This window comes from Procambarus clarkii, chromosome 1 (genome assembly GCF_040958095.1).
Source record: "Procambarus clarkii isolate CNS0578487 chromosome 1, FALCON_Pclarkii_2.0, whole genome shotgun sequence".
Taxonomy (NCBI): Eukaryota; Metazoa; Arthropoda; class Malacostraca; order Decapoda; family Cambaridae; genus Procambarus; species Procambarus clarkii.
This window is the reverse complement of record NC_091150.1, coordinates 30433645-30458406: the sequence shown is the minus strand read 5'-3', so window position 1 is coordinate 30458406 and position 24762 is coordinate 30433645. Positions and strand designations below refer to the sequence as shown.

Sequence of the window (24762 nt, the reverse complement as noted above, 5' to 3'; positions counted from 1 at the left end):
TGTTTGCAGTGGCCGTTGTAAAGCATGTCTACAGTGGCCAACACGTTCATGGGACAGTCTGATAGCACGTTCATGGACGGTTTGATAACACGTTCACGGGACGGTTTGATAACACGTTCATGGGACAGTTTGATATCAGACTGTCCCATGAGCCCCACCAGAGAACGTGAACATAATCACCATAACACACTGCCTCTCTAGCGACCTAAAATATATATTATATATATATATATATATATATATATATATATATATATATATATATATATATATATATATATATATATATATATATAATCTCACACACAAGTGCACATATATATGTAGTATATGAACAGTCAAGGTTACATATATAAGTTTAGTACACTGCATCAAGCCACTAACACGCAGAGCGTATATCGATTAACTGGGGGGGAAGGCGTGATGAAACTGTCCATATCAACGGTCCTCCCACCACCCGTCGTCTACTTGTAACTGTCTATCAAATAAGTTCGGAAACAACACATGTTACCCGTCCCAGGGGTACCCGTCCCATGGGTACCCGTCCCAGGGGTACCCGTCACCCACCACCAGAGGTGATGGACGGATCACTCTGTCTACAGTTAACTTTCCCCGTGTTTGTAAGAGATTACAACCAACGCGACATGACCAAAAAGTGCCTATATTTTGTGCCACCAAAATAAACATTCTCTCAACCACAACTTAAAATCAAGTTCATTATGTAATACAAATCTTTATACTCAGCACACATTCCCGCGTTATAAATCAAATATACGATCACACATATAAGTAACTATATGTAAAATTTACCGCAAATAAATAAAGGCAAATGTAGCTGCACTTTTTTGAGGTTAAAAAAAGAGCTAAAAAGTAACTTAACAAACCTCCAACCACTTTTCCCATTAAAACTACATTACTCTTATTTCCTGACAGTAAACAAATACATTTCGAAGTCGTTTACTTTAAAACCCCAAACTAATCTATTCTGGCATTAAGCGCCCCACGTGTCTGACTCTTCCACCCTTCTCTAGTGTCAGTCCTGTTTACAGTCACTGTGCCAGCTGGCAGTATTTCCATATATATATATATATTGTACTACATGTTCAGGTGTTGTAATGAGGGTTTCTGGTGTCAACAGGTGGGTGGTGGTGGTGGTGCGGGCGGGTGGCCATACTTGCAGATAGAAGCTGCCTTTTGTAAGTAGATCTATGCAGGCGATGAGTCACAATAACGTGGCTAAAGTATGATGACCAGACCACACACTAGAATGTGAAGGGACGACGACGTTTCAGTCCGTCCTGGACCATTCACAATCGACTTGAGAATGGTCCAGGACGGACCGAAACGTCGTCGTCCCTTCACATTCTAGTGTGGGGTCTGGTCAAAAGTAGATCTATGGATTTTGTGTCTTTACTGTTATGGCCACTTTGGGCCAGTAACGGGGTTCTTGCTGTTATGACCTCGTCTTCTATATCCAACCCAAAGTAGGTGGTAAGTTTTCTATAAACTGTGTCAAGTAGTAGTGGAGAGAATACAAGGAGGGGTGGGGGGGGGGGAATAAATAATACACAATTACACCTTCACCACTATATATTATATTAAAGTATTTCTATACGTATTTACAAAGTGTCGCTTTCACTCAGGACACAATACATCGGCAGTGTTCATCAAAGCCCGGTGAATCCACTTTCCAGGTATACGTCGTCCACACCTGATGGCAAACACCGGCGAGTTCACCTTCTTCAACACGTGTGGCCAGTCCACACCGTATCGTCACGAGGTGCCAATACCCGACCTCCGCTCTCCAGATACACACTGGCAGAAGGTTTCAGCCATACGCTGACAGGGAGGGGTCTCAAACAATCACATACAGGGGTAGGTAGCACCCTGGCAGAAGTCTCTAGCAGCTCGCTAACAGCACTTCTCAACAGACACACAAATGTTGTCGCGTAACTCTTCCTGGCCAATCCCGGGTACGTCGGCCCATCCAACACTGCATAAACTAGCAACTAACACACTGCTACAACCGACAGCGGCCACTTTGTCCTCTCACAAGACCACGTCAAGAGTTCTTGGACTGCCTAAGGTGAACTGCCCTCGTTGGTGCAATCGCCTCCTTACGGCACCTTTGTGAACATAAAACGTCATTAACTAGACGGACAATACACTGGGTGATCTTAGGATAACACCCATCCACCGGGGAATTGAAATTGTAACTTGTAGCCACAACCTAGATGGCGTTGATATCATTATGCCACCCACCAGAGGTCATCTTCATCGACCTCACATTCTGACTGTGGTAGGAAACTGGAGCCTTTCACCGATACCACGCCACCACCAACAGATGGCGTTGTCTGCGTTGCACCCAATACCGGGGAGTTGGAGTGCAGGTACATAGATGGCGCCGAAATCGCCACTCCATACTCCCGCGCGACGGTGTCGATACCGTAACACTAACTCATCGTTTAGTTTTAAATGATTAGATGTATTTGTTTGATTTTACAGTTTTGATGCTATACTGTGTGTGTGTATGCGCATGTTGTCTACACATGAGTGTAAATATATATGTGTGGGTTAGCCATCTAGGTTGTGGCTGTGTACTGTGCAGTATAATTATCCTTATCCCAGGTATGAGTACTCTGGTGTTGGGTGTCCCTGGACCCTGGATAGCTAATCTTATTTACAATTCAGAGAGCATGAGTGGAGACATACGACGTCTGGTTATATGAGGAGATGATAGAGGCTACGCAGCTCCCTTCTGTGTCGCACAGGAGGAGTTCTGTGTCACACGGGTCAAGTTCAAGCACGTTTATTGAGTCATTAAAATACATCTGAAAGGGATAGAGTAGCTTAGGCTATTTCCACCCCACTGATGGGAGGATCGACGCCATTTTAAGAGCTAGTTGCTGTGGTGCAACGGTGCCAACAGCCCGTTCTCGCCAGCGTTCCCAACGTCAAGAAACTGTCGTACTATAGTGCCTTATCCTAACCTACCAGAGGACCCACAAGCAGAAAACGGGACGTTATGTAAATTTCGCCAGGCTCTACCATTATCTAGTACGACAATTTTTGGCCTTAGACAAAGTGTCAGTCAAAATGGGATGCGCTATTAGGAGGCTGTGTTGGGCAGGCCAGGGTGGAGTCAGGTCGCCGCGACTTGACTCCCAGTGGTCAGAGATCTGCTCTTTGGGTACTCCTGGTGATGTCGTGGGGGACCTGTGATTGACCACTACCAGGTTCCCGCGGTCACGAGGTCATTGCTTATGGATTGTCGAACGTCAAAATATTTCGCTAGGTGCAGCCGGCGGGCAGTGCCGAAAATGATCGTCGTGGGGTGAGACATGTGACGCTGGCACGCTGTTCCTTCTTGAATTATGGCGACCCCGACTAGCCTATGTCCATTCCATACCACACACCGTTCCCCTTGTAAAGTTGGGCGAGGCTAGCTCCAAGCGTCTGGCCTCCAACCTTGGACAAACATTTTCTCTCTAATATAGTTTCTAGTTTTCTCTTTTTTATAGTTTCATTTTCTCTTTTATAGTATATAATTTCATAGTATCTGTAGTTACTATGGAGAGTATCTATGGATGGAAGTACAATATATACTCTTCTATCCGACAGTAGTCCTGGTTTTGTAGCATTAATTTTGGACCTGAGAAAGAGTGCAAAACGTTTCCAGGTTGTGGTATAAATTTGTACTAAATTAGGTCTAATGCGCATGTTAGCCCTATGATTCCTTATTTAGGTCTTAGGCAGGTTAAAATAAGTTCATATTTTAGCAGACTGTTGCGTTACTTAATATTCTATAGATCTTTTTTTTTACAAAGTAAACAATATCATTTCGACAGCAGTAAAAGAGAGTGAGTGAGTGAGTGAGTGGCTGAGGGAGTGAGTGAGTGACTGAGTGACCGAGTGAGTGAGCAAGTAAATGAGTGAAGTGTAGTGCCATACCCAACTCCTGTCCCTCATATCCTCAACCCCATGACACAAGTCCATCACTGTCTGTCACCACAGCCGTCACGCCCCGTCACAGTCAACCTAGTACACCGTATCACAGACCATTGGTCACGTCACCTAACACGCAGTATCTGTTCACGTAATCGATGAATACGTTAACAAAGGCGACGTATTATTCAAACTGGAAGCACCGTGATATGAACGTTTTCTATACGTCGTCTCGATACGTTAAGTGAGAGGCTTGGGCTCGTACGATGCTCGTACGGGGCGCGTACGATGCTGGGTAGGTAAACAGTTCCACTTTTTACGGAGTGGTAAACTGAGAGAAGGGGCGCTGGCTCCCTAGAATCTCTCTCTACCTCCCCCTTCTCCCTCACCCCCCCTTCTGCCTCACCTCCCTCCCTCCCTCCCCCACGGCCATTAATCGCGGCATTAATCCCTCATCAACCCAGAAATTAATCTTCTGGTAAACACATTCCTTGTCTCGTGTCGTGATGTACCGGGGTTACTGGCTTCCCTGCCACCACCAGCACCCCTGCTGCCACCAGCACCCCTGCTGCCACCAGCACCCCTTCTGCCACCACCAACACCCCTGCTGCCACCACCAACACCCCTGCTGCCACCAGCACCCCTGCTGCCACCACCAACACCCCTGCCACCACCAACACCCCTGCCACCACCAACACCCCTGCCACCACCCTCACCCCTGATATAAACCCCGGCCCCGAACATGCTGGTATACACTGGCCCCCAGAGCGCTGCGCCTGAGTTACGCGCCAAGATAAAGGAATTACTCCTCACAAGGAAGCTGGTACAAGACGAAGACGACACTTGAGCATACCAAGTACCCAAATGAACCCCGGACATAACGTATATTTTCTGTGTCGATGAACAAAAGGGAATGTGCTAAGAAGTGAAGCTTAGGAGTTGGGACTCCAAACACAGCTTCAAATGAGTCCCAGAGTCTCTTGGGAAGTGCACGAGGGCGAGCAGACCTTACGTCGGGAGAAGTCAAGGGCATGTGGGGCCCTGGGATACAGGTCACGTGGTCCTTGGGACAGTGTACCCGACCCGTGGGACAGTGTACCCGACCCGTGGGACAGCTCACGTGGTCCCTGGGTCCATGCCAGAGTTGAGGTGGTCTTCACAGGCACCAATAACATGGGTCCAAGCCAAAGATTACATCGGCCGGCCGGCACCACCACTTCAGCTCGACTGCTTTTACTCACCTACGTTTAAATTCTTTACTCACCTCCACTTAATTACTTACTCACCTGCACTTAAATACTTACTCACCTAGACTTACTTGTTTACGCACTCGTGTCTTGAATTACCTTTGCTTAATTGCTTAACTCGCCTGCCTCTTCCATCCACATCTTTAAGGACAGATTCGACATAGAACTTGTTGGTCAGGGTAGTTAGGCTGTAGCCCAGGAGGTACAACAAGACCGTAGGCGGGGCATAGAGAGCTCGACCTCACTCGACCCCCGTAGTCACTGGAAGACAGCTAATGTTGTCCCAATATACAAAAGGGGTGATAGGCAGGAGGCCCTGAACTACAGCCGGTGGCCTAAACTTGTATTCCATGCAAGGTGACGGAGAAGATCATGAGAAAAAAGTCTGGTAGCACATCTGGAGAGAAGAGTCTTCGTAACACATCACCAGCATGGGGTTCAGGGATAGTAAATCGTTCCTCACAGGTTTAGTAAAATTCTATGACCAAGCAACGAGAATTAATCAAGAAAGAGAAGGATGGACACACTGCTTTTACATGGATTAGCTGACAGCTGTTGCATAAGGTGGAGTAACTGGTAAGGTGCTCCAGTGGATAAGGGAGTACCTAAACAACAGGAAGCAGAGAGTTATTGTGAGAGATGAGACCACAGAATGTCGTGATGTCACCAGCGTATTCCCACAAGGTTCTGTACTCAGACATATCTTGTTTCTGATATACGTAAATGATCTTCCAGATGTTATAGACGCATTTCTCTCAATGTTTGCTGATGATGCTAAAATTATGAGAAGGTTTAAGATAGAGGAGGACAGCAAGAGCTACAAGATGACCTGGACAGACAGAGGGAATGGTCCAACAAATGGCTACTAGAGTTTAACTCGAGAAAGTGTAAAGTGATTAAGATAGGCGTAGGGAACAAGAGGCCAAACACAAGGTACCAGCAATGAGATGAAATCCTTCAGGAATCAGAAAGAAAGATTTGGGTTTTGATATCACACCAGACCTGTCCCATGAAGCCCATATCAAAAGGATATCATCAGCGGCGGATGCAAGGCTGGCAAACATAAGAACGACCTTCAGAAACTTGTAAGGAATCATTCAGAATCTTGTTATGCCACAGGACGGCAGGGTGCAGGACGGCAGGGTGCAGGACGGCAGGGTGCAGGACGGCAGGGTGCAGGACGGCAGGGTGCAGGACAGCAGGGTGCAGGACGGCAGGGTGCAGGACGGCAGGGTGCAGGATGGCAGGGTGCACGACAGCAGGGTGCAGGACGGCAGGGTGCAGGACAGCAGGGTGCAGGACGGCAGGGTGCAGGACGGCAGGGTGCAGGACGGCAGGGTGCAGGACGGCAGGGTGCAGGACGGCAGGGTGCAGGACGGCAGGGTGCAGGACGGCAGGGTGCAGGACGGCAGGGTACAGGACGGCAGGGTGCAGGACGGCGGGGTGCAGGACGGCGGGGTGCAGGACGGCGGGGTGCAGGACGGCGGGGTGCAGGACGGCGGGGTGCAGGACGGCAGGGTGCAGGACGGCAGGGTGCAGGACGGCAGGGTACAGGACGGCAGGGTACAGGACGGCAGGGTACATGACGGCAGGGTGCAGGACGGCGGGGTGCAGGACGGCGGGGTGCAGGACGGCGGGGTGCAGGACGGCGGGGTGCAGGACGGCAGGGTGCAGGACGGCAGGGTGCAGGACGGCAGGATGGAGTTACTACCACACAGGAACGTGTTTAAGAAGGCGAGTAAACACCAGTGGAGACTGAGACCAGCCCAAGTTTACCGGGGTGAGTCAGCGGCTTGGCTGGCCTGCACCACCCGTGCTACAGGCTGGCCTGCACCACCCGTGCTACAGGCTGGCCTGCACCACCCGTGCTACAGGCTGGCCTGCACCACCCGTGCTACAGGCTGGCCTGCACCACCCGTGCTACAGGCTGGCCTGCACCACCCGTGCTACAGGCTGGCCTGCACCACCCGTGCTACAGGCTGGCCTGCACCACCCGTGCTACAGGCTGGCCTGCACCACCCGTGCTACAGGCTGGCCTGCACCACCCGTGCTACAGGCTGGCCTGCACCACCCGTGCTACAGGCTGGCCTGCACCACCCGTGCTACAGGCTGGCCTGCACCACCCGTGCTACAGGCTGGCCTGCACCACCCGTGCTACAGGCTGGCCTGCACCACCCGTGCTACAGGCTGGCCTGCACCACCCGTGCTACAGGCTGGCCTGCACCACCCGTGCTACAGGCTGGCCTGCACCACCCGTGCTACAGGCTGGCCTGCACCACCCGTGCTACAGGCTGGCCTGCACCACCCGTGCTACAGGCTGGCCTGCACCACCCGTGCTACAGGCTGGCCTGCACCACCCGTGCTACAGGCTGGCCTGCACCACCCGTGCTACAGGCTGGCCTGCACCACCCGTGCTACAGGCTGGCCTGCACCACCCGTGCTACAGGCTGGCCTGCACCACCCGTGCTACAGGCTGGCCTGCACCACCCGTGCTACAGGCTGGCCTGCACCACCCGTGCTACAGGCTGGCCTGCACCACCCGTGCTACAGGCTGGCCTGCACCACCCGTGCTACAGGCTGGCCTGCACCACCCGTGCTACAGGGCTGACCTGCACCACCCGTGCTACAGGGCGGGCCTGCACCACCCGTGCTACAGGCGGGCCTGCACCACCCGTGCTACAGGCGGGCCTGCACCACCCGTGCTACAGGGCTGGCCTGCACCACCCGTGCTACAGGCTGGCCTGCACCACCCGTGCTACAGGGCTGACCTGCACCACCCGTGCTACAGGCTGGCCTGCACCACCCGTGCTACAGGGCTGACCTGCACCACCCGTGCTACAGGCTGGCCTGCACCACCCGTGCTACAGGCTGGCCTGCACCACCCGTGCTACAGGCTGGCCTGCACCCAACAGGATTTAAGGACCTTAAATGGTCCTTATTTTAGTATTAACATCTTTATTGACAAAATTAATTACAATTTTGCCTAATCTGAGGATTTCAATTCATATTAAAGTGAGGATAATGCTGGTATTCACTGTCACGCAGGACAGAAAGTCATACGCAAGACAGTAGGTCTAAACTGTAGGCTGAAGCACATGTATATCATAGTTACAATGTTTTAATATATGAATATGTAAAAACTTCCTATTGTGCACTGCCACACAAGGGCAGGGATGGGTTCATAAATACAGCTTTGAAGTAATATAAATAAAAATTGTTCTTCATTCTTTAAAATGGACAAGCAAATTTTTGGATAAATTGTTAGGATGTCGTCCAGAACACCTGAGTCAATGAAATAGTTACACAGTTGGTGGTACCAGAGGCCAGGAGGTCTAAAGTCCTTTACGGTTTCACATTCAACAATATAGTGTTCTAGTGAGTGCATTAAAGGTTTGTCACTGAATTAAAATCTTCAACGGGGGAGATGTGGAATGTGGGATGTGTGAGGCTGCCCGGATGGAATGTGGGATGTATGAGGATGCCCCGGATGGAATGTGGGATGTATGAGGATGCCCCGGATGGAATGTGGGATGTGTGAGGATGCCCCGGATGGAATGTGGGATGTATGAGGATGCCCCGGATGGAATGTGGGATGTGTGAGGATGCCCCGGGTGGAATGTGGGATGTGTGAGGATGCCCCGGATGGAATGTGGGAGGTGTGAGGATGCCCCGGGTGGAATGTGGGATGTGTGAGGAGGTCATACAGAGAGGGTGGAATGTGAGGTCAGGCACAGAGGTCTCTCAGCACCACGACCAGTCCTTCATACATTTCCGGATTCTTGTCCTGAACCTCTCCCACCCCGCAGGTGTTGGGTTGGCCTGAACCTCTCCCACCCCGCAGGTGTTGGGTTGTCCTGAACCTCTCCCACCCCGCAGGTGTTGGGTTGGCCTGAACCTCTCCCTCCCCGCAGGTGTTGGGTTGGCCTGAACCTCTCCCTCCCCGCAGGTGTTGACTCTGTATGAGGCTATGTTTAACACATCAATAAACATGAAAGTTAATACCCAGATAACTTCTTTATGAACGACATCCAAGCAGCAGATAATATGACAGATATTAACACGAACTCAGAAGACACTGAACGAGAAATTGACAACATGCCAATGCCCAGTCGGGTCCTCTGGGAGTAGAAGAACTCCCGAAACTCTCCAGGTATGCTCAGCGCCTAGTTTTGACTCATAGAATTCACTATTCATAAAGAAATGTAAAGTACCAGTAGCGCGAGCGCTCAGCGTAATATGGAGACAGAGCCTGGATACAGGGGAGATACCAGCTGCACTTAAATCTGCAGATATAGCTCCGCTGCACAAGGAGAGTAGTAAAGCTCTGGCAAAAAATTATAGACCAGTTGCACTAACATCACACATAATAAAAGTCGTTGAAAGAGTGATTAGGATTCAAATTTCTATGGAAAATAATGAGCTACACAACCCAATACAACATGGATTTAGAGCGGGAAGATCCTGTCTGTCACGGTTACTCAACCACTATGACAAAATCGCAGAAGCCTTAGAGGAAAAGCAAAATGCAGATGTTGTATACACAGACTTAGCAAAGGCATTCGATGAATGTGACCATGGGTGATAGCACACAAAAGGAGGTCAATGGGAATAACTGGTAAAGTAGGACGCTGGATGAGTACTCGGTTTTCTATCGAACAGAGCACAAAGAGTAACAGTCAATCAAATCGACTTGATAAGGGTCCAGGACGGACCGAAGCGTCGTTGTCTCTTTACTTTCTAATGTGTGGTTTGGTCAACAGGCAGTCAAATAAAATCGAGTCCAAGCACAGTTAAAAGCTGTGTACCTCAAGATACAGTCCTTGCACCACTGCTTTTCCTCATATCAGATATAGACAAAAATACAAGTCACAAATAACTTCGTGTCATCCTTTGCTGATGACAAAAATTAGCATGAAAATTACCTCTGCTGAAGACATTGAAAAATTACAAGCAGATATTAATAAAGTTTTCGACTGGGCAGCAGAAAATAACAATGTTTAACAGTGATAAATTCCAGGTACTCAGATACGGTAAAAATGAGAACCTTAAACATAATACAGGGTACAAAACACAATCAAATCTGCCCATAGTAGAAAAGCAACATGTCAAGGATCTGGGAATAATGATGTCTGACGTCCAAACTTTTAGGGAGCATAACCAAGCAAATATTGCGTCAGCCAGAAAAATGATAGGATGGATTGCGAGAACTTATAAATCCAGGGATCCCATCACAATGGTTGTACTCTTCCAATCACTTGTGTTGTCCCGTCTTGAGTACTGCTCAATACTCACTTGCCCCTTCAGAGCAGGAGAGATTGATGAAATAGAGGGAATACAGAGAACATATACGGCACGCATAGACGAGATAAAACACCTAACTTACTGGGATCGTCTCACAGCTCTCCGAATATACTCGCAGAAAGACGACGGGAGAGATATAAAATAATATACACGTGTAAAATACTGGAGGGCCAGGTACCAAATCTACACAGTGAAATAACAACATACTGTAATGAACGATATGGAAGAAAATGCAGAATAGAACCAGTAAAGAGCAGAGGTGCCATAGGCACAATCAGAGAACACTGTATAAACATCAGAGGTCCGCGGGTGTTCAACATCCTCCCAGCGAGTATAAGAAATATTGCCGGAACAACCGTGGACATCTTCAAGGGGAAACTAGATTGTTTTTTCCCCAAGGAGTACCAGACCAACCGGGCTGTGGTGGGTATGTGAGCCTGCGGGCCGCTCCAAGCAACAGTCTAGTGGACCAACTTACCACCACCACAAGTCCAGTCTGGCCCTAGGCCGGGCTCGGGGAGTAGATGACCTCCCAGAACCTTCTCCAGATATGCTCCAGGTAAGCCAATTCGTAATTCTGATTCTGCAGTGAAAATTACCAAGAGTCGTCCTCAACACTGACGCCGAGGGCTGTGCCTGTCTGTGTATCTCCGAAAGAGAGGTGAAAGATGTTCCCAGGCCTGGTCGACGACCGGGCCGCGGGGACGCTGGGCCCCGGAAGCACCTCAAGGTAACCTCAAGGCTGCGGGGTTGTTTATATCAATAATAGCCCGTTTCGTACCTCGTATACTGTCGAATGAATGCACTCCCAGCTGTCACGACGGAGGACAGGTGTGTAAGTTTCGTAACCGTACAGGTGAATGCTTGATGAATCCTGATCATGGACTCCCTCGGGCTAAATTAACATCTGGGCTCGCTGGTACACACCTGCTGCCCTCGCTGGGACACACCTGCTGCCCTCGTTGGGACACACCTGCTGCAGAACAGTTGTGTACTCAGGTGCCGGGCCCCTTCAGATGGACCTTGGTTCCCACGAGTTCCAGTGACGTCAGTGCTGTGTAGCGTGCGTGGGACTGGAGCGAGGGGCGGGCAGGGAGCCTTGAGTGTGCGCTGAGGGCGGCCCGGAGCCCTCGCCGTTCCGGGAGACCAACATGAAAGGCCCTAACATGGAACTTGTCGGGGAGGAGCTGCCGGATATGCCGCTCACGCCTCAAGCCAGACTCCCACGTTCCTCCCACAGTGCCAGAGGGAACCTTCTCCCACAGTGCTGGGGTCGCCTCCCACAGTGGTTTCCTAACAGGGCGCTCTTGCCTATCTCAGTAGCTCTTGCTGGACCACTATGACATGGCACTAGATGCCATGGAAGACAAACAAAACGCTGATGTAATTTACACAGATTTTGCAAAAGCCTTTGACAAATCTGACCATGGTGTTATTGCACACAAAATGCGTTCCAAAGGAATTACCGGAAAAAAATAGGTAGATGAATCTACACTTTCCTGACTAACAGACCCCAATGTGTAATAGTCAACAAAATAAATTCCGGACTATCAACCGTGAAGAGCTCAGTCCCCCAGGGTACTGTGCTTGCTCCAGTACAGTCCCCCAGGGTACTGTGCTTGCTCCAGTACAGTCCCCCATGGTACTGTGCTTGCTCCAGTACTTTTTCTCATTATCATAACGGACATACACAAGGACACAAACTTTAGGTTGCTAGTAGAAAAATACTAGTCTGCTTCGAGTCTTCGATAAGATACTTCGATAAGTTCTTGCAAGAAGTGGCGTACCAACCAGGCTGTAGTGGGTATGTGGGCCGCTCCAAGCAACAGCCTGGTGGACCAAGTTATCACAAGTCGAGCCTGACCCCCGGGCCAGGCTCAGGGACTATACCTGGAGAGGGTTCTGGGAGTTCTATTCCCTGAGCCCGACCCGAGGCCAGTCTCAACTTGTGATGACTTGGTCCAACAGGCTGTTGCTTGTTGCTGGCCGTTACAAAAAGGCTTCATTGAAAAGCAGAGGTGCCATAGGTACACTGAGACCCCTCAGTCAACACCAAGGACTCAAGACTTGTCAACACTCTCCCTCAACACCTAAGAGGCATAACTGGCCGAACTTTAACGGTGTTTAAGAGAGAACTTGATAAACACCTTCAAAGCATATACCGATCAACCAGGCTGTGATTAGCAGCTGTGTGCAACAGCCTGGTTGACCAAGCCACCAACCAGGAGGTTGTGCAGAAGAACCTCAGAACCAAACAGCAGATCAACAACAGCTTGGTAGACCCGAGACTACGTCAACAGACCGGGAGCAGTAGTGGGAGTAGGCAGATATCATACAGTATAACCATGCCATTCACCACGCTACAGTTATTAGTACAAAGGAGAGTGATTAGACACGTCGTTAACAGTGTTCAAGTGAGGGGCACGCGGCGGCGGGGTGTCCCACCGGAGCCGGAGATGACCAACAGTGCACGCTGGTACAAGGCAATTACACCATATACAGTTCTGGTCTGTTGTACAACTGGTACTGTCTGTCCTCCACCTTTTAACAAACCTCTAGGCATCTGCGCCCCCCACACACACCTGTGTTAGTGGCATGCCCCCCCCCCCACACCTGTACACCAGTGTAGGCGTCACGCCCCCCCCCCCCCGTACACGGTTCATAGCCTTAACCTCAACTCGGGGCGTTATGTTATCACAGATATCTTGTTATTCCTGGGTTACATTACCCCAGAGTCTGGGTGTACACCCCGAGGTCACCCTTCACCTGCAGTGTGGGTAGGGGGGGTTGTGTGGGGGGGTGGGGGTTGTGTGGGTGTGGTGTAGGGGTTGTGTGGGTGTGGAGGTTGTGTGGGTGGGGGGGTTGTGTGGGTGTGGTGTGAGTGTGGGGGTTGTGTGGGTGGTGTGGGGGTTGTGTACTCACCTATTTGTGCTTGCGGGGGTTGAGCTTTGGCTCTTTGCTTGTGGGTTGGGGGTTGTGGGTTCTGTGGGTGGCAGCGTGGGTAGGCCATTCTACCTCGTCTCCAGCAACATACAGACCCAAGCATCCAACCCTAAACTAACGAGTCTGATGCATAGAAAACGTAGATATTTGTTATCGGTGCTTTCCGATAACAAATGCATAGATAACGGTGCTTTCCGTTATAAATGCAGCCTAATAGGCTGCATTTATAACGTTGGTTACAAACGCTGAGGAGCACAACTGGTGTAACTACATTGTTCCCTATCCTCGTCCACACGAGGATACTTTACCTTGAGGTTAGCGCGAGGTAGTTCCGAGGATCAATGTCCCAGCGACTCTGTCTCTTGCCTGACCTCCGAGCTGGACAACCAGGCTGTTAAACTTGAGTACAGAACTCTTACTTGGAGGGGGATCATAAATTAGCAGACTCCATTATATATTATAACGAGCCTGAGTCCGGTACGTGGCTCTGTTGGTCTTGTGGCCGGGTCAAGACGTCTCCGTCCGGGTCAAGACGTCTCCGGCCGGGTCAAGACGTCTCCGGCCGGCCATCATCCACATCCAACTTAGAACTTAATATAGTGAGCACATCGTCCTTGTCTTCACCCACACGTGGCCCACCTCAAGTGATCCTTCTCTCGCGATGATTTCGTGGTTCAACGTCCCCGCGGCCCGGTCCTCGACCAGACCTCCTGGTTGCTCATGACCTCATGACCCACAGCATCGCTGGCCAAGTATCAATATGTGTCTAGAGGTAAAGTGGAAAAAGGCTAGTTAAAACAACGCCAGTTTACCGTGACATAAAACAGGTCACCGTAAAACAGTAAGAAACTAGTCTCTACAACTGATACTCTAAGAACAACCCGCCAAACACACACCGAAACTACGACGTTGGTACAACGTTCGGACAAGTTTTAACACCACCTAACCAGTTATAACATCCAATATAGCAAGTTGTAACAACGTTCCAATACGTCATAAACACGTTAAGCCAAGATGTAACAACTTTATTACAAGTTGTAACAAGCGGAAAATAGAGACAGTTACGGTTTGTGTTTCCAGGGAAGGAGCTTCAACACAGCTCTCGTAATCACATCAACATAACTATTTAAATCAGTTAACAGGCATTTAACTACACACACACACTCGGGGACTAGCAGACACCAGGCTCCAACCCGGCGCAGTTGGAGTAACTAACCCAAGTAAGAGGCTGGTGGTGTCGTACATTAATAAGTAGTGGGTGAGGAATCAGTAACTAACTACACAATAACAATCACCTACGATCCTCAGATACTCATCTCAACACATCACCATCTGGCATAACTTATGTACCTAGGTAGCCTGATCCATTATAACAACACCATTACTCTCATATATACATTAGTAAACAAACAACCAGGAGTCACAATAACGTGGCTGAAATATGTTGACCAAACCACACACACTAGAAAATGAAGGGACGACGACGTTTCGGTCCGTCCTTAGACCATTCTCAAGTCGATCGTGAGAATGGTCCGGAACGGACCGAAACGTCGTCGTCCCTTCACTTTCTAGTGTGTGTGGTCTGGTCAACAATAAACTTAACAAAATACACCACAACTCAAGAGCTGGACGGCCCACGTCCGCCTACCTGGGACATCAGGAAGGCAGTGACTGGCCGAGGGCCGAGCCGGCCGAGCACGACTGTGTTACCAACATAACACGTCACCCAAACTCTCCTCCTTCACATATCAGAAGCTCGAAACCCAAATATTAATTCTAATTCATACAGTACCTAAGTATATAAAATATACAATATTCTCCGCAGGAGAGCACCAATCAAAACTCAAGGTATACAGGAATATATCACGATATATGCTAAAATACATAAGGAAGTCATTTGTATTACACATGGTAATACGGACTGGAGACGGTTCACCAAGGATTGCCAGCAGTTACTGGTCGACTGTTATACCTACGTTGTTTAAGACATAGATCACAGTATATCCACTAATCATACCTCAAGTATATATATATATAAATCTACATAATAATATATACACTATATCACAATACCTCTAGCCAATCTTATATAACATTCCAATACTTAAGACATGTAATAATAGTTGTATGAAACACGACCTTAACCTTCTGCTATGATCCAGCGTATTTCCAAAAAAAGAGATTACAGAGACAAGAGTAATGGTAATATTAGGCTAATAAAACTAATATTTTACTATACAGTTTGACTGCATCATACACCAGCCATAATATAAATCATACTGGTGTATGTGTGTGGTCATAACACTGCTGGACTGGTCAACCAGGCTGTTGGACGCAGCTGCTCGCAGCCCTTCATCCACCCACACTGTTAGTTCATGGGATAATAAGGCGCAATATATATATATATATATAGAATTTGTCAAGAATTTGGGAATAATGATGTCCGACGACCTAACGTTTAGGGAGCATAACCAAGCAAATATTGCGTCAGCCAGAAAAATGATCGGATGGATTACGAGAACTTTCAAATCCAGGGATCCCATCACAATGGTTGTACTCTTCAAGTCACTTGTGTTGTCCCGTCTCGAGTACTGCTCAGTACTCACTTCCCTCCTTCAGAGCAGGAGAGATTGATGAAATAGAGATAACTTCAAGAGACTCGTCAGTGCTCACCAAGTCATCCACATGAACTCACAGCCGGATGTTTAACACGGACCAAATATCTGACAACTTGCACTTCACATATTGTTGTGATAATTTCACACCCGCCTTAAGTACCTTGAAGTGTCTCCGGGGCTTAGCGTCCCCGCGGCCCGGTCGTCGACCAGGCCTCCTGGTTGCTGGACTGGTCAATCAGGCTGTTGGACGCGGCTGCTCGCAGCCTGACGTATGAGTCACAGCCTGTAGCCTCTATTTCATGTATCCCCCCCCCCCACTCGTCTTCAGCCTCTACACTATTTGAAAGCCACCTGTCTTCCCACACCCCACCTGTCTGTCCTCCCTATAACCTGCCCCAGAATACCAAGCCACCTGACTTCCACAATAAGCCCATCCCCCCCCCCCCCGGGGCTTTCCCCATCCACCGCACAGGTATGTCACCACACTTCATGTGTGTGTGCACAAAACACACACACACGTGAGCAGAGTTACCGGGGAAGCTCTGGACTGTGCACAGGCAACATACATCAACATGACACCTTCTTAGAACCACAACACTGAACGCTCAACACTGAACGCCCAGATCTAGAAACACTGATGATTGGGAAGGGGTTGTGGTGGCTGTGGTGTAGTGGGGGGGGGGAGGGAGAGGGAGAAGGATGTGTTAGGTCGTGTTGGAGGAGGTTGTGGTGGATCGTGAGAAGGGGGAAAGTTGTGGTAGGTCTTGTGGATGAGGGAGGGGGGGGGGGTTGTGGTGGTGTTGGCAGGGGGGGGGGGTTGTGGTGGCTGTGGTGGTGTTGGGAGGGAGAAGGTTGTGGTGTGAGGCGAGGGGGGGGGGGGGGTTGTGGTGGGTCGTGTAGGGGGGGAGAGGGTATGGTCAGAGGGGTCGAGGGGGGGGAGGGAGGGTGTTGCAGACCAATTATCTAGCCGCCAGCCTCAGGTCACCGGAAGTGCAGGAATGCAACCCCGCGACAATTTTTGCAACAATGCCACATCCTGGGTCGACACCCCATCATTGAACAGTCATGAACAGCCGTTAATTCTAACTGTTCTCCTTTGGGTTGAAGAACATAAAATAGAGTTGAGATTAATTTTTTTTTTATCATTTACTAATTCCTCACCGGCAAGCCACCACAAATTCACAAAGTGGTGAACAAGATATTTCGAACACAACCACTGCAACACTGTTGGCGGGGGATGGTCAGTGTTGGCGGGGGGATGGTCAGTGTTGGCGGGGGAATGGTCAGTGTTGGCGGGGGGATGGTCAGTGTTGGTGGGGGATGGTCAGTGTTGGCGGGGGATGGTCAGTGTTGGCGGGGGATGGTCAGTGTTGGCGGGGGGATGGTCAGTGTTGGCGGGGGATGGTCAGTGTTGGCGGGGGGATGGTCAGTGTTGGCGGGGGATGGTCAGTGTTGGCGGGGGATGGTCAGTGTTGGCGGGGGGATGGTCAGTGTTGGCGGGGGGATGGTCAGTGTTGGTGGGGGATGGTCAGTGTTGGCGGGGGATGGTCAGTGTTGGTGGGGGATGGTCAGTGTTGGCGGGGGATGGTCAGTGTTGGCGGGGGGATGGTCAGTGTTGGTGGGGGATGGTCAGTGTTGGCGGGGGATGGTCAGTGTTGGCGGGGGATGGTCAGTGTTGGCGGGGGATGGTCAGTGTTGGTGGGGGATGGTCAGTGTTGGCGGGGGATGGTCAGTGTTGGTGGGGGATGGTCAGTGTTGGCGGGGGATGGTCAGTGTTGGTGGGGGATGGTCAGTGTTGGCGGGGGATGGTCAGTGTTGGTGGGGGATGGTCAGTGTTGGCGGGGGATGGTCAGTGTTGGCGGGGGGATGGTCAGTGTTGGCGGGGGATGGTCAGTGTTGGCGGGGGATGGTCAGTGTTGGTGGGGGATGGTCAGTGTTGGCGGGGGATGGTCAGTGTTGGTGGGGGATGGTCAGTGTTGGTGGGGGATGGTCAGTGTTGGCGGGGGATGGTCAGTGTTGGCGGGGGATGGTCAGTGTTGGCGGGGGATGGTCAGTGTTGGTGGGGGATGGTCAGTGTTGGCGGGGGATGGTCAGTGTTGGTGGGGGATGGTCAGTGTTGGCGGGGGATGGTCAGTGTTGGTGGGGGATGGTCAGTGTTGGCGGGGGATGGTCAGTGTTGGTGGGGGATGGTCAGTGTTGGCGGGGGATGGTCAGTGTTGGCGGGGGGATGGTCAGTGTTGGCGGGGGATGGTCAGTGTTGGCGGGGGATGGTCAGTGTTGGTGGGGGATGGTCAGTGTTGGCGGGGGATGGTCAGTGTTGGTGGGGGATGGTCAGTGTTGGCGGGGGATGGTCAGTGTTGGCGGGGGGATGGTCAGTGTTGGCGGGGGATGGTCAGTGTTGGCGGGGGATGGTCAGTGTTGGTGGGGGATGGTCAGTGTTGGCGGGGGATGGTCAGTGTTGGTGGGGGATGGTCAGTGTTGGCGGGGGGATGGTCAGTGTTGGCGGGGGATGGTCAGTGTTGGCGGGGGGATGGTCAGTGTTGGCGGGGGATGGTCAGTGTTGGCGGGGGATGGTCAGTGTTGGCGGGGGATGGTCAGTGTTGGCGGGGGGATGGTCAGTGTTGGCGGGGGATGGTCAGTGTTGGCGGGGGGATGGTCAGTGTTGGCGGGGGATGGTCAGTGTTGGCGGGGGGATGGTCAGTGTTGGCGGGGGATGGTCAGTGTTGGCGGGGGATGGTCAGTGTTGGCGGGGGATGGTCAGTGTTGGCGGGGGATGGTCAGTGTTGGCGGGGGATGGTCAGTGTTGGTGGGGGATGGTCAGTGTTGGCGGGGGGATGGTCAGTGTTGGCGGGGGGATGGTCAGTGTTGGCGGGGGATGGTCAGTGTTGGCGGGGGGATGGTCAGTGTTGGCGGGGGATGGTCAGTGTTGGCGGGGGGATGGTCAGTGTTGGTGGGGGATGGTCAGTGTTGGCGGGGGGATGGTCAGTGTTGGCGGGGGGATGGTCAGTGTTGGCGGGGGAATGGTCAGTGTTGGCGGGGGATGGTCAGTGTTGGCGGGGGATGGTCAGTGTTGGCGGGGGGATGGTCAGTGTTGGTGGGGGATGGTCAGTGTTGGCGGGGGGATGGTCAGTGTTGGCGGGGAATGGACAATGTGTACTTGTAGTCAAAATCATACACTAGAAGTCTTGACAATTCACGTTTTCTGATTGTCAAAAAACCTCATATAAGACTAGGCTAGACGAGAATAGACTAAGTTGTGGTGGGCTAGGTTAGGCGCGGCCTGTGGCTAGGCTATGCTAGCCTCGCTTTGGCTAGGTTCAGGTTAGGATTAGTTAATGTTAAGTCTTACAATCCGTTGGTGAAACGTCCTGTGTTTAACACATGTATCTGAGGTTTTTGCCTCGCCAAAATAAGGATTAGTTTGTTTTTATTTTAACCCTCAATTATTTTACTTTGAAAGAGATGTTTCTCGTGTCAACGTGGAATTAGATAGTGTAAAAAAATACAAAATAAAAGAGTATTGAATAATTGTGGTCGTGTGTATTTGTCAGGTTAAAGCTGTGGCTTTTTGAGAAAGTTTTCCAGACTTTGTTGGGTGGCGGGTGTTGGCGTGACCAGCGCGGGTGTTGGCGTGACCAGCGCGGGTGTTGGCGTGACCTGCGCGGGTGTTAGCGTGACCAGCGCGGGTGTTGGCGTGACCAGCGCGGGTGTTGGCGTGACCAGCGCGGGTGTTGGCGTGACCTGCGCGGGTGTTAGCGTGACCAGCGCGGGTGTTGGCGTGACCAGCGCGGGTGTTGGCGTGACCAGCGCGGGTGTTAGGGTGACCAGCGCGGGTGTTAGGGTGACCTGCGCGGGTGTTGGCGTGACCTGCGCGAGTGTTGGCGTGACCTGCGCGGGTGTTGGCGTGACCTGCGCGGGTGTTGGCGTGACCTGCCCGGGTGTTGGCGTGACCAGCGCGGGTGTTAGCGTGACCAGCGCGGGTGTTAGGGTGACCAGCGCGGGTATTGGCGTGACCAGCGCGGGTGTTAGGGTGACCAGCGCGGGTGTTGGCGTGACCAGCGCGGGTGTTAGCGTGACCAGCGCGGGTATTGGCGTGACCAGTGCGGGTGTTGGCGTGACCTGCGCGGGTGTTGGCGTGACCAGCGCGGGTGTTGGCGTGACCAGCGCGGGTGTTGGCGTGACCAGCGCGGGTGTTGGCGTGACCAGCGCGGGTGTTGGCGTGACCAGCGCGGGTGTTGGCGTGACCAGCGCGGGTGTTGGCGTGACCAGCGCGGGTGTTGGCGTGACCAGCGCGGGTGTTGGCGTGACCAGCGCGGGTGTTCTAGAGGACGCAGGCTGGGAGTCGTTTCAAGGCCAAGGGTGTACCAGCCGGTGAGGGTCGATGGTGGTGGTGCTAGTGGTGGTGCTGCTAGTGGTGGTGCTGCTAGTGGTGGTGGTGTCATCAACCCGCCGCTGCCTGCTAGCCAGCATGATGGCTGGGGGGATGATCAGTATGATAGCCAGCCCTCTGCAACCTCTCAAGTGTGTCCGCCATATTTTCCTCCTTTTCTGCACGGCAATGCTGCAGGAGCGTAGTTAGTGGTCCTTGCAATATTACCGGCAGAGAGGCTCCGGGAAGCCGGTCCAACCACAGGTATTGTTAGTGGTGGGAAGCTGTGTTGATTGTGACCCGAGGCTCGTGGGTAGTGTAGTCGTGGTGTAGGGGGTCGTCACTACACCTGCCTGGGGTAGTGTGGCAGTGGTCGTGGTGTAGGGGTCGTCACTACACCAGCCTGGGGTAGTGTAGTAGTGGTCGTGGTGTAGGGGTCGTCACTACACCAGCCTGGGGTAGTGTAGTCGTGGTGTAGGGGTCGTCACTACACCAGTCTGGGGTAGTGTAGTCGTGGTCGTGGTGTAGGGGTCGTCACTACACCAGCCTGGGGTAGTGTGGCAGTGGTCGTGGTGTAGGGGTCGTCACTACACCAGCCTGGGGTAGTATGGTCGTGGTGTATGGTCGTCACTACACCAGCCTGGGGTAGTGTAGTAGTGGCTGTGTTGTAGGGGTCGTCACTACACCAGCCTGGGGTTGTGTGGCAGTGGTCGTGGTGTAGGGGTCGTCACTACACCAGCCTGGGGTAGTGTAGTAGTGGTCGTGGTGTAGGGGTCGTCACTACACCAGCCTGGGGTAGTGTAGTCGTGGTCGTGGTGTAGGGGTCGTCACTACACCAGTCTGGGGTGTAGTGACTGTCTCTCAACTGTCAATCAACTGGTGTACAGGTTCCTGAGCCTACTGGGCTCTATCATATCTACACTTGAAACTGTGTATGGAGTCAGCCTCCACCACATCACTGAGCCTATCACCGTCATCACCTTCAGTGATTAAGTGCTTAATTGCACACTAGTTTCTTTATCAGCTATCTCACTCTGTCAGAGTAAATGAGACAAATGTATGTGAATGCATGTGTGTGCATATATGTATGTATATGTGTGTGTGTATGTATATGTATGGGTATAAAGTATATATGGAAGCTGATCAGAATTACATTTCACCTTTGTAAATGCACATTAACGACACTATGTAAAAGACACATCAAACACTTTATGTAGGGCATACGTAAATCTGTGTATCTATGTATTTACGTATGTAGCTTAGCCTAGCATTTTAAAAGCACCGAATCACCTTCTGTGGTTGAGTGTTCAATAAACCCTTGAACTATATGTTTAACATTTCTCTAACCCTGTCCATGGAGGACAGAAGAAAATGTATATATGCTGGTTAGCACTGTAAATATGTGGCCACGTTTGTGGTAGAAAATAATAATTAAAAAAAAAAAACTGCGTGCGTGCGAGCCCGTATGAACAAGCTTATTGTGGGGAGTTGTACCCGCTGCTATTGGAGTGTGTCCACTCGCAGGATGAGTGACTGTGCTCTCACACGTCGAGACAAAACAATGAATTACACGAGTGTGAAGGCGGAGTCACAGCCCTCACTGTTCTCCCTGTGTCACTGTTAGTGTCCTCCCTGTGTCTCCTGTGTCACTGTTAGTGTCCTCCTGTGTCACTGTTAGTGTCCTCCCTGTGTCACTGTCAGTGTCCTTCCTGTGTCACTGTCAGTGTCCTCCATGTGTCTCCTGCGTCACTGCTGCTGTGGGAGTCAGTGCCTCACGAGCGACAGAGCAGACTAGAAGCCGAGGTTAATTATCGTGTTTGTCCAACCACCTGTCTGTCTGTCTGTCTATCTGTCTGTCTCTTAGCGACGCTAATAGTGATCTCTTTATTTCAGGTGAGGGATGGGTCTCCACGCGCCGGGTGTGGGAGAGACGCCCCCCCCCCCTTCTTCCACTTGTGTGGGATGGGGGGGACAGGTAAGCCTTGAGGGGGCCCCCAACTACCCCTCAAACTTCTGCTGTCGAGGAGTACACTGGGATTGGCTAGTCCAGGCTAAGTTAGACTTTGATTGGAGGAGGCTGAAAAGTGGTTTTGGGGTGTTTTTCACTTAAAAGGGTAGCCTGTAGAGGATCCCTGCTTGATGGGGTTCTGGGAGTTCTACTCTCCAAGCCCGTGGGGGAGCTCGGTCCAACAGGCTGTTGTTGCTTCTAGCGGCCCGCAGGCCCACATATCATCGGAGAGAATGAGTATTGCATTGTCCTCATTTGGCAAAAAGAATGGGTAAAAAATGGGGGGATTGTACACTTTGAATTAACGGGGAATTCGGTGCCGAATTTGTACTGGGTAAAGAATGATGGAACTGTGGAATTTATATGTAATAAATATTAGATAAATATATTTATCTAATAAATATATTAGATAAATATTAGCCCCGTATTACGGTTTATTTATATCTAATAAATGATTTACCATTCAGTGAGAGAGAGACTCTGGCTGGCACGGCGGACCTCGCCTCGTTATTTTATGGTAAATGAATTCGCTTATTTGACACCCAAAAACTTAATACTTTTTTAAAAAACTTAATTCAGAAACTCAACTTTTTGTAATTCTTTCTGTCAGCTGTGTTAAGGGAGTTGTAGTAATGTTGTCTATGTCCCGGGATATATTGATGGTTTACCGTCCTGGTCTACTTGGTGTACTAAGCTGGGATGAGCGGTCAGGCGTGTTTAACGATATTATTAACGACTCACGGATCGCTTAACGAACTACTTGATGGAACCTCTGGAAGTTCACCAACGGTATATGTAACTCAGCGGCCCGTAAGGTGAGTAAATCATGAGTGAAGTGTCCTCGGTGTGTGAGTTAGCGACTCGAGGAAGGTGTGTGGAGAGAACCTTCTGCTATACTGTCCTGAGCGGTATTCAGACAACTTTAGAGAGTAAAAGTAGTAGGTGGTTGCTTCTGTAGCAGATGACTGAGCCGCGGAACGATACGTCTTGCTGTGTCTTGGCCACGTGTCTTGGCCTTGTGTCTTGGCCATGTGTCTTGGCCATATATCTTGGCCATGTGTCTTGGCCTTGTGTCTTGGCCATGTGTCTTGGCCATATATCTTGGCCATGTGTCTTGGCCTTGTGTTTTGACCATGTGTCTTAGCCATGTGTCTTGGCCATGTGTCTTGGCCATGTGTCTTGGCCATGTGTCTTGGCCAATGTGTCTTAGCCATGTGTCTTGGCCTTGTGTCTTGGCCTTGTGTCTTGTCTATGTATCCTTCTCTATCTCTCTCTCAGTGGGTCTAAATCCTGTACCAGCGCGGACCTTATCACGTCCTAGTCATGTCATAAACCAAATACAGAAAGCAGCATTTGATCTCTTTATTTTCCTTAGAATAGCTTAGGGTGGGTTAGGCTAGTTTAGGTTGAGTTAGGCTAGCTTAGGGTGAGTTAGGCTGGCTTAGGGAGAGTTAGGCTGGCTTAGAGTGGGTTAGGCTAGCTTAGGTTAAGTTAGGCTAGCTTAGGTTAAGTTAGGCTAGCTTAGGTTAAGTTAGGCTAGCTTAGGTTAAGTTAGGCTAGCTTAGGTTAAGTTAGGCTAGCTTAGGTTAAGTTAGGCTAGCTTAGGTTAAGTTAGGCTAGCTTAGGCTTAGCTTAGGGTGGGTTAGGTTTGTTTACTAAGTAGCGATGACGTTGGGATGTACACACTTCCATCATGGGTTAGACACTTCACCTTCCTCTTTCACGTTGAGCGTGTGTGTGAGTGTGTGTGTGTGTGGGGGGGGGGGGGGGAGGGATGTGTCCTGTGGCAGGCTGCCCTTTCATCAGGAGGCGTGGGAGCCCCCTCTATCCCTCCCCCCCTCCCCCCTAGCCCCTCGCTCCTGTAATTGTTGGTCTCATTATAACCACAACCCCCTCTCTCCTCGTCCCTTCCACTCCCCTTTTATCTCCCTCTTCTCTTTACCCATCTCTCTCTGTCTCTCTCTCTCTCTTTCTCTCTCTGTCTCTGTCTCTCTCTGTCTGTCTCTCTCTCTCTCTCTCTCTCTCTCTCTCTCTCTCTCTCTCTCTCTCTCTCTCTCTCTCTCTCTCTCTCTCTCTCTCCCTCTCTCTCTCTCTCTCTCTCTCTCTCTCTCTCTCTCTCTCTCTCTCTCTCTCTCTCTCTCTCTCTTTCTCTCTTTCTCTCTCTCTCTCTCTCTCTCTCTCTCTCTCTCTCTCTCTCTCTCTCTCTCTCTCTCTCTCTCTCTCCCCCATTTCCTCTATTTCCCCTCCTCGCTCTGTCTCAGTCGGTGTCTGTTTTTCTGTCTCTGTCGTCATTTTGGGGGTATTGTGCATGTGTTTGCAATCGCCTGTTTG

The 24762-nt window shown here is 50.8% G+C and overlaps 1 protein-coding gene across 1 annotated transcript; it reads left to right on the top strand.

Annotated features, from left to right (window-relative positions):
• The first annotated feature begins 1714 nt into the window (after nt 1-1714).
• LOC138362850 (uncharacterized PPE family protein PPE62-like) lies at nt 1715-20429 on the top strand. Its single transcript, XM_069321423.1, has 3 exons — nt 1715-1825; nt 6312-6926; nt 19632-20429. The coding sequence occupies exons 1-3, from the start codon at nt 1715-1717 to the stop codon at nt 20427-20429; spliced, it is 1524 nt and encodes a 507-aa protein (XP_069177524.1).
• Nucleotides 20430-24762: the final 4333 nt, after the last annotated feature.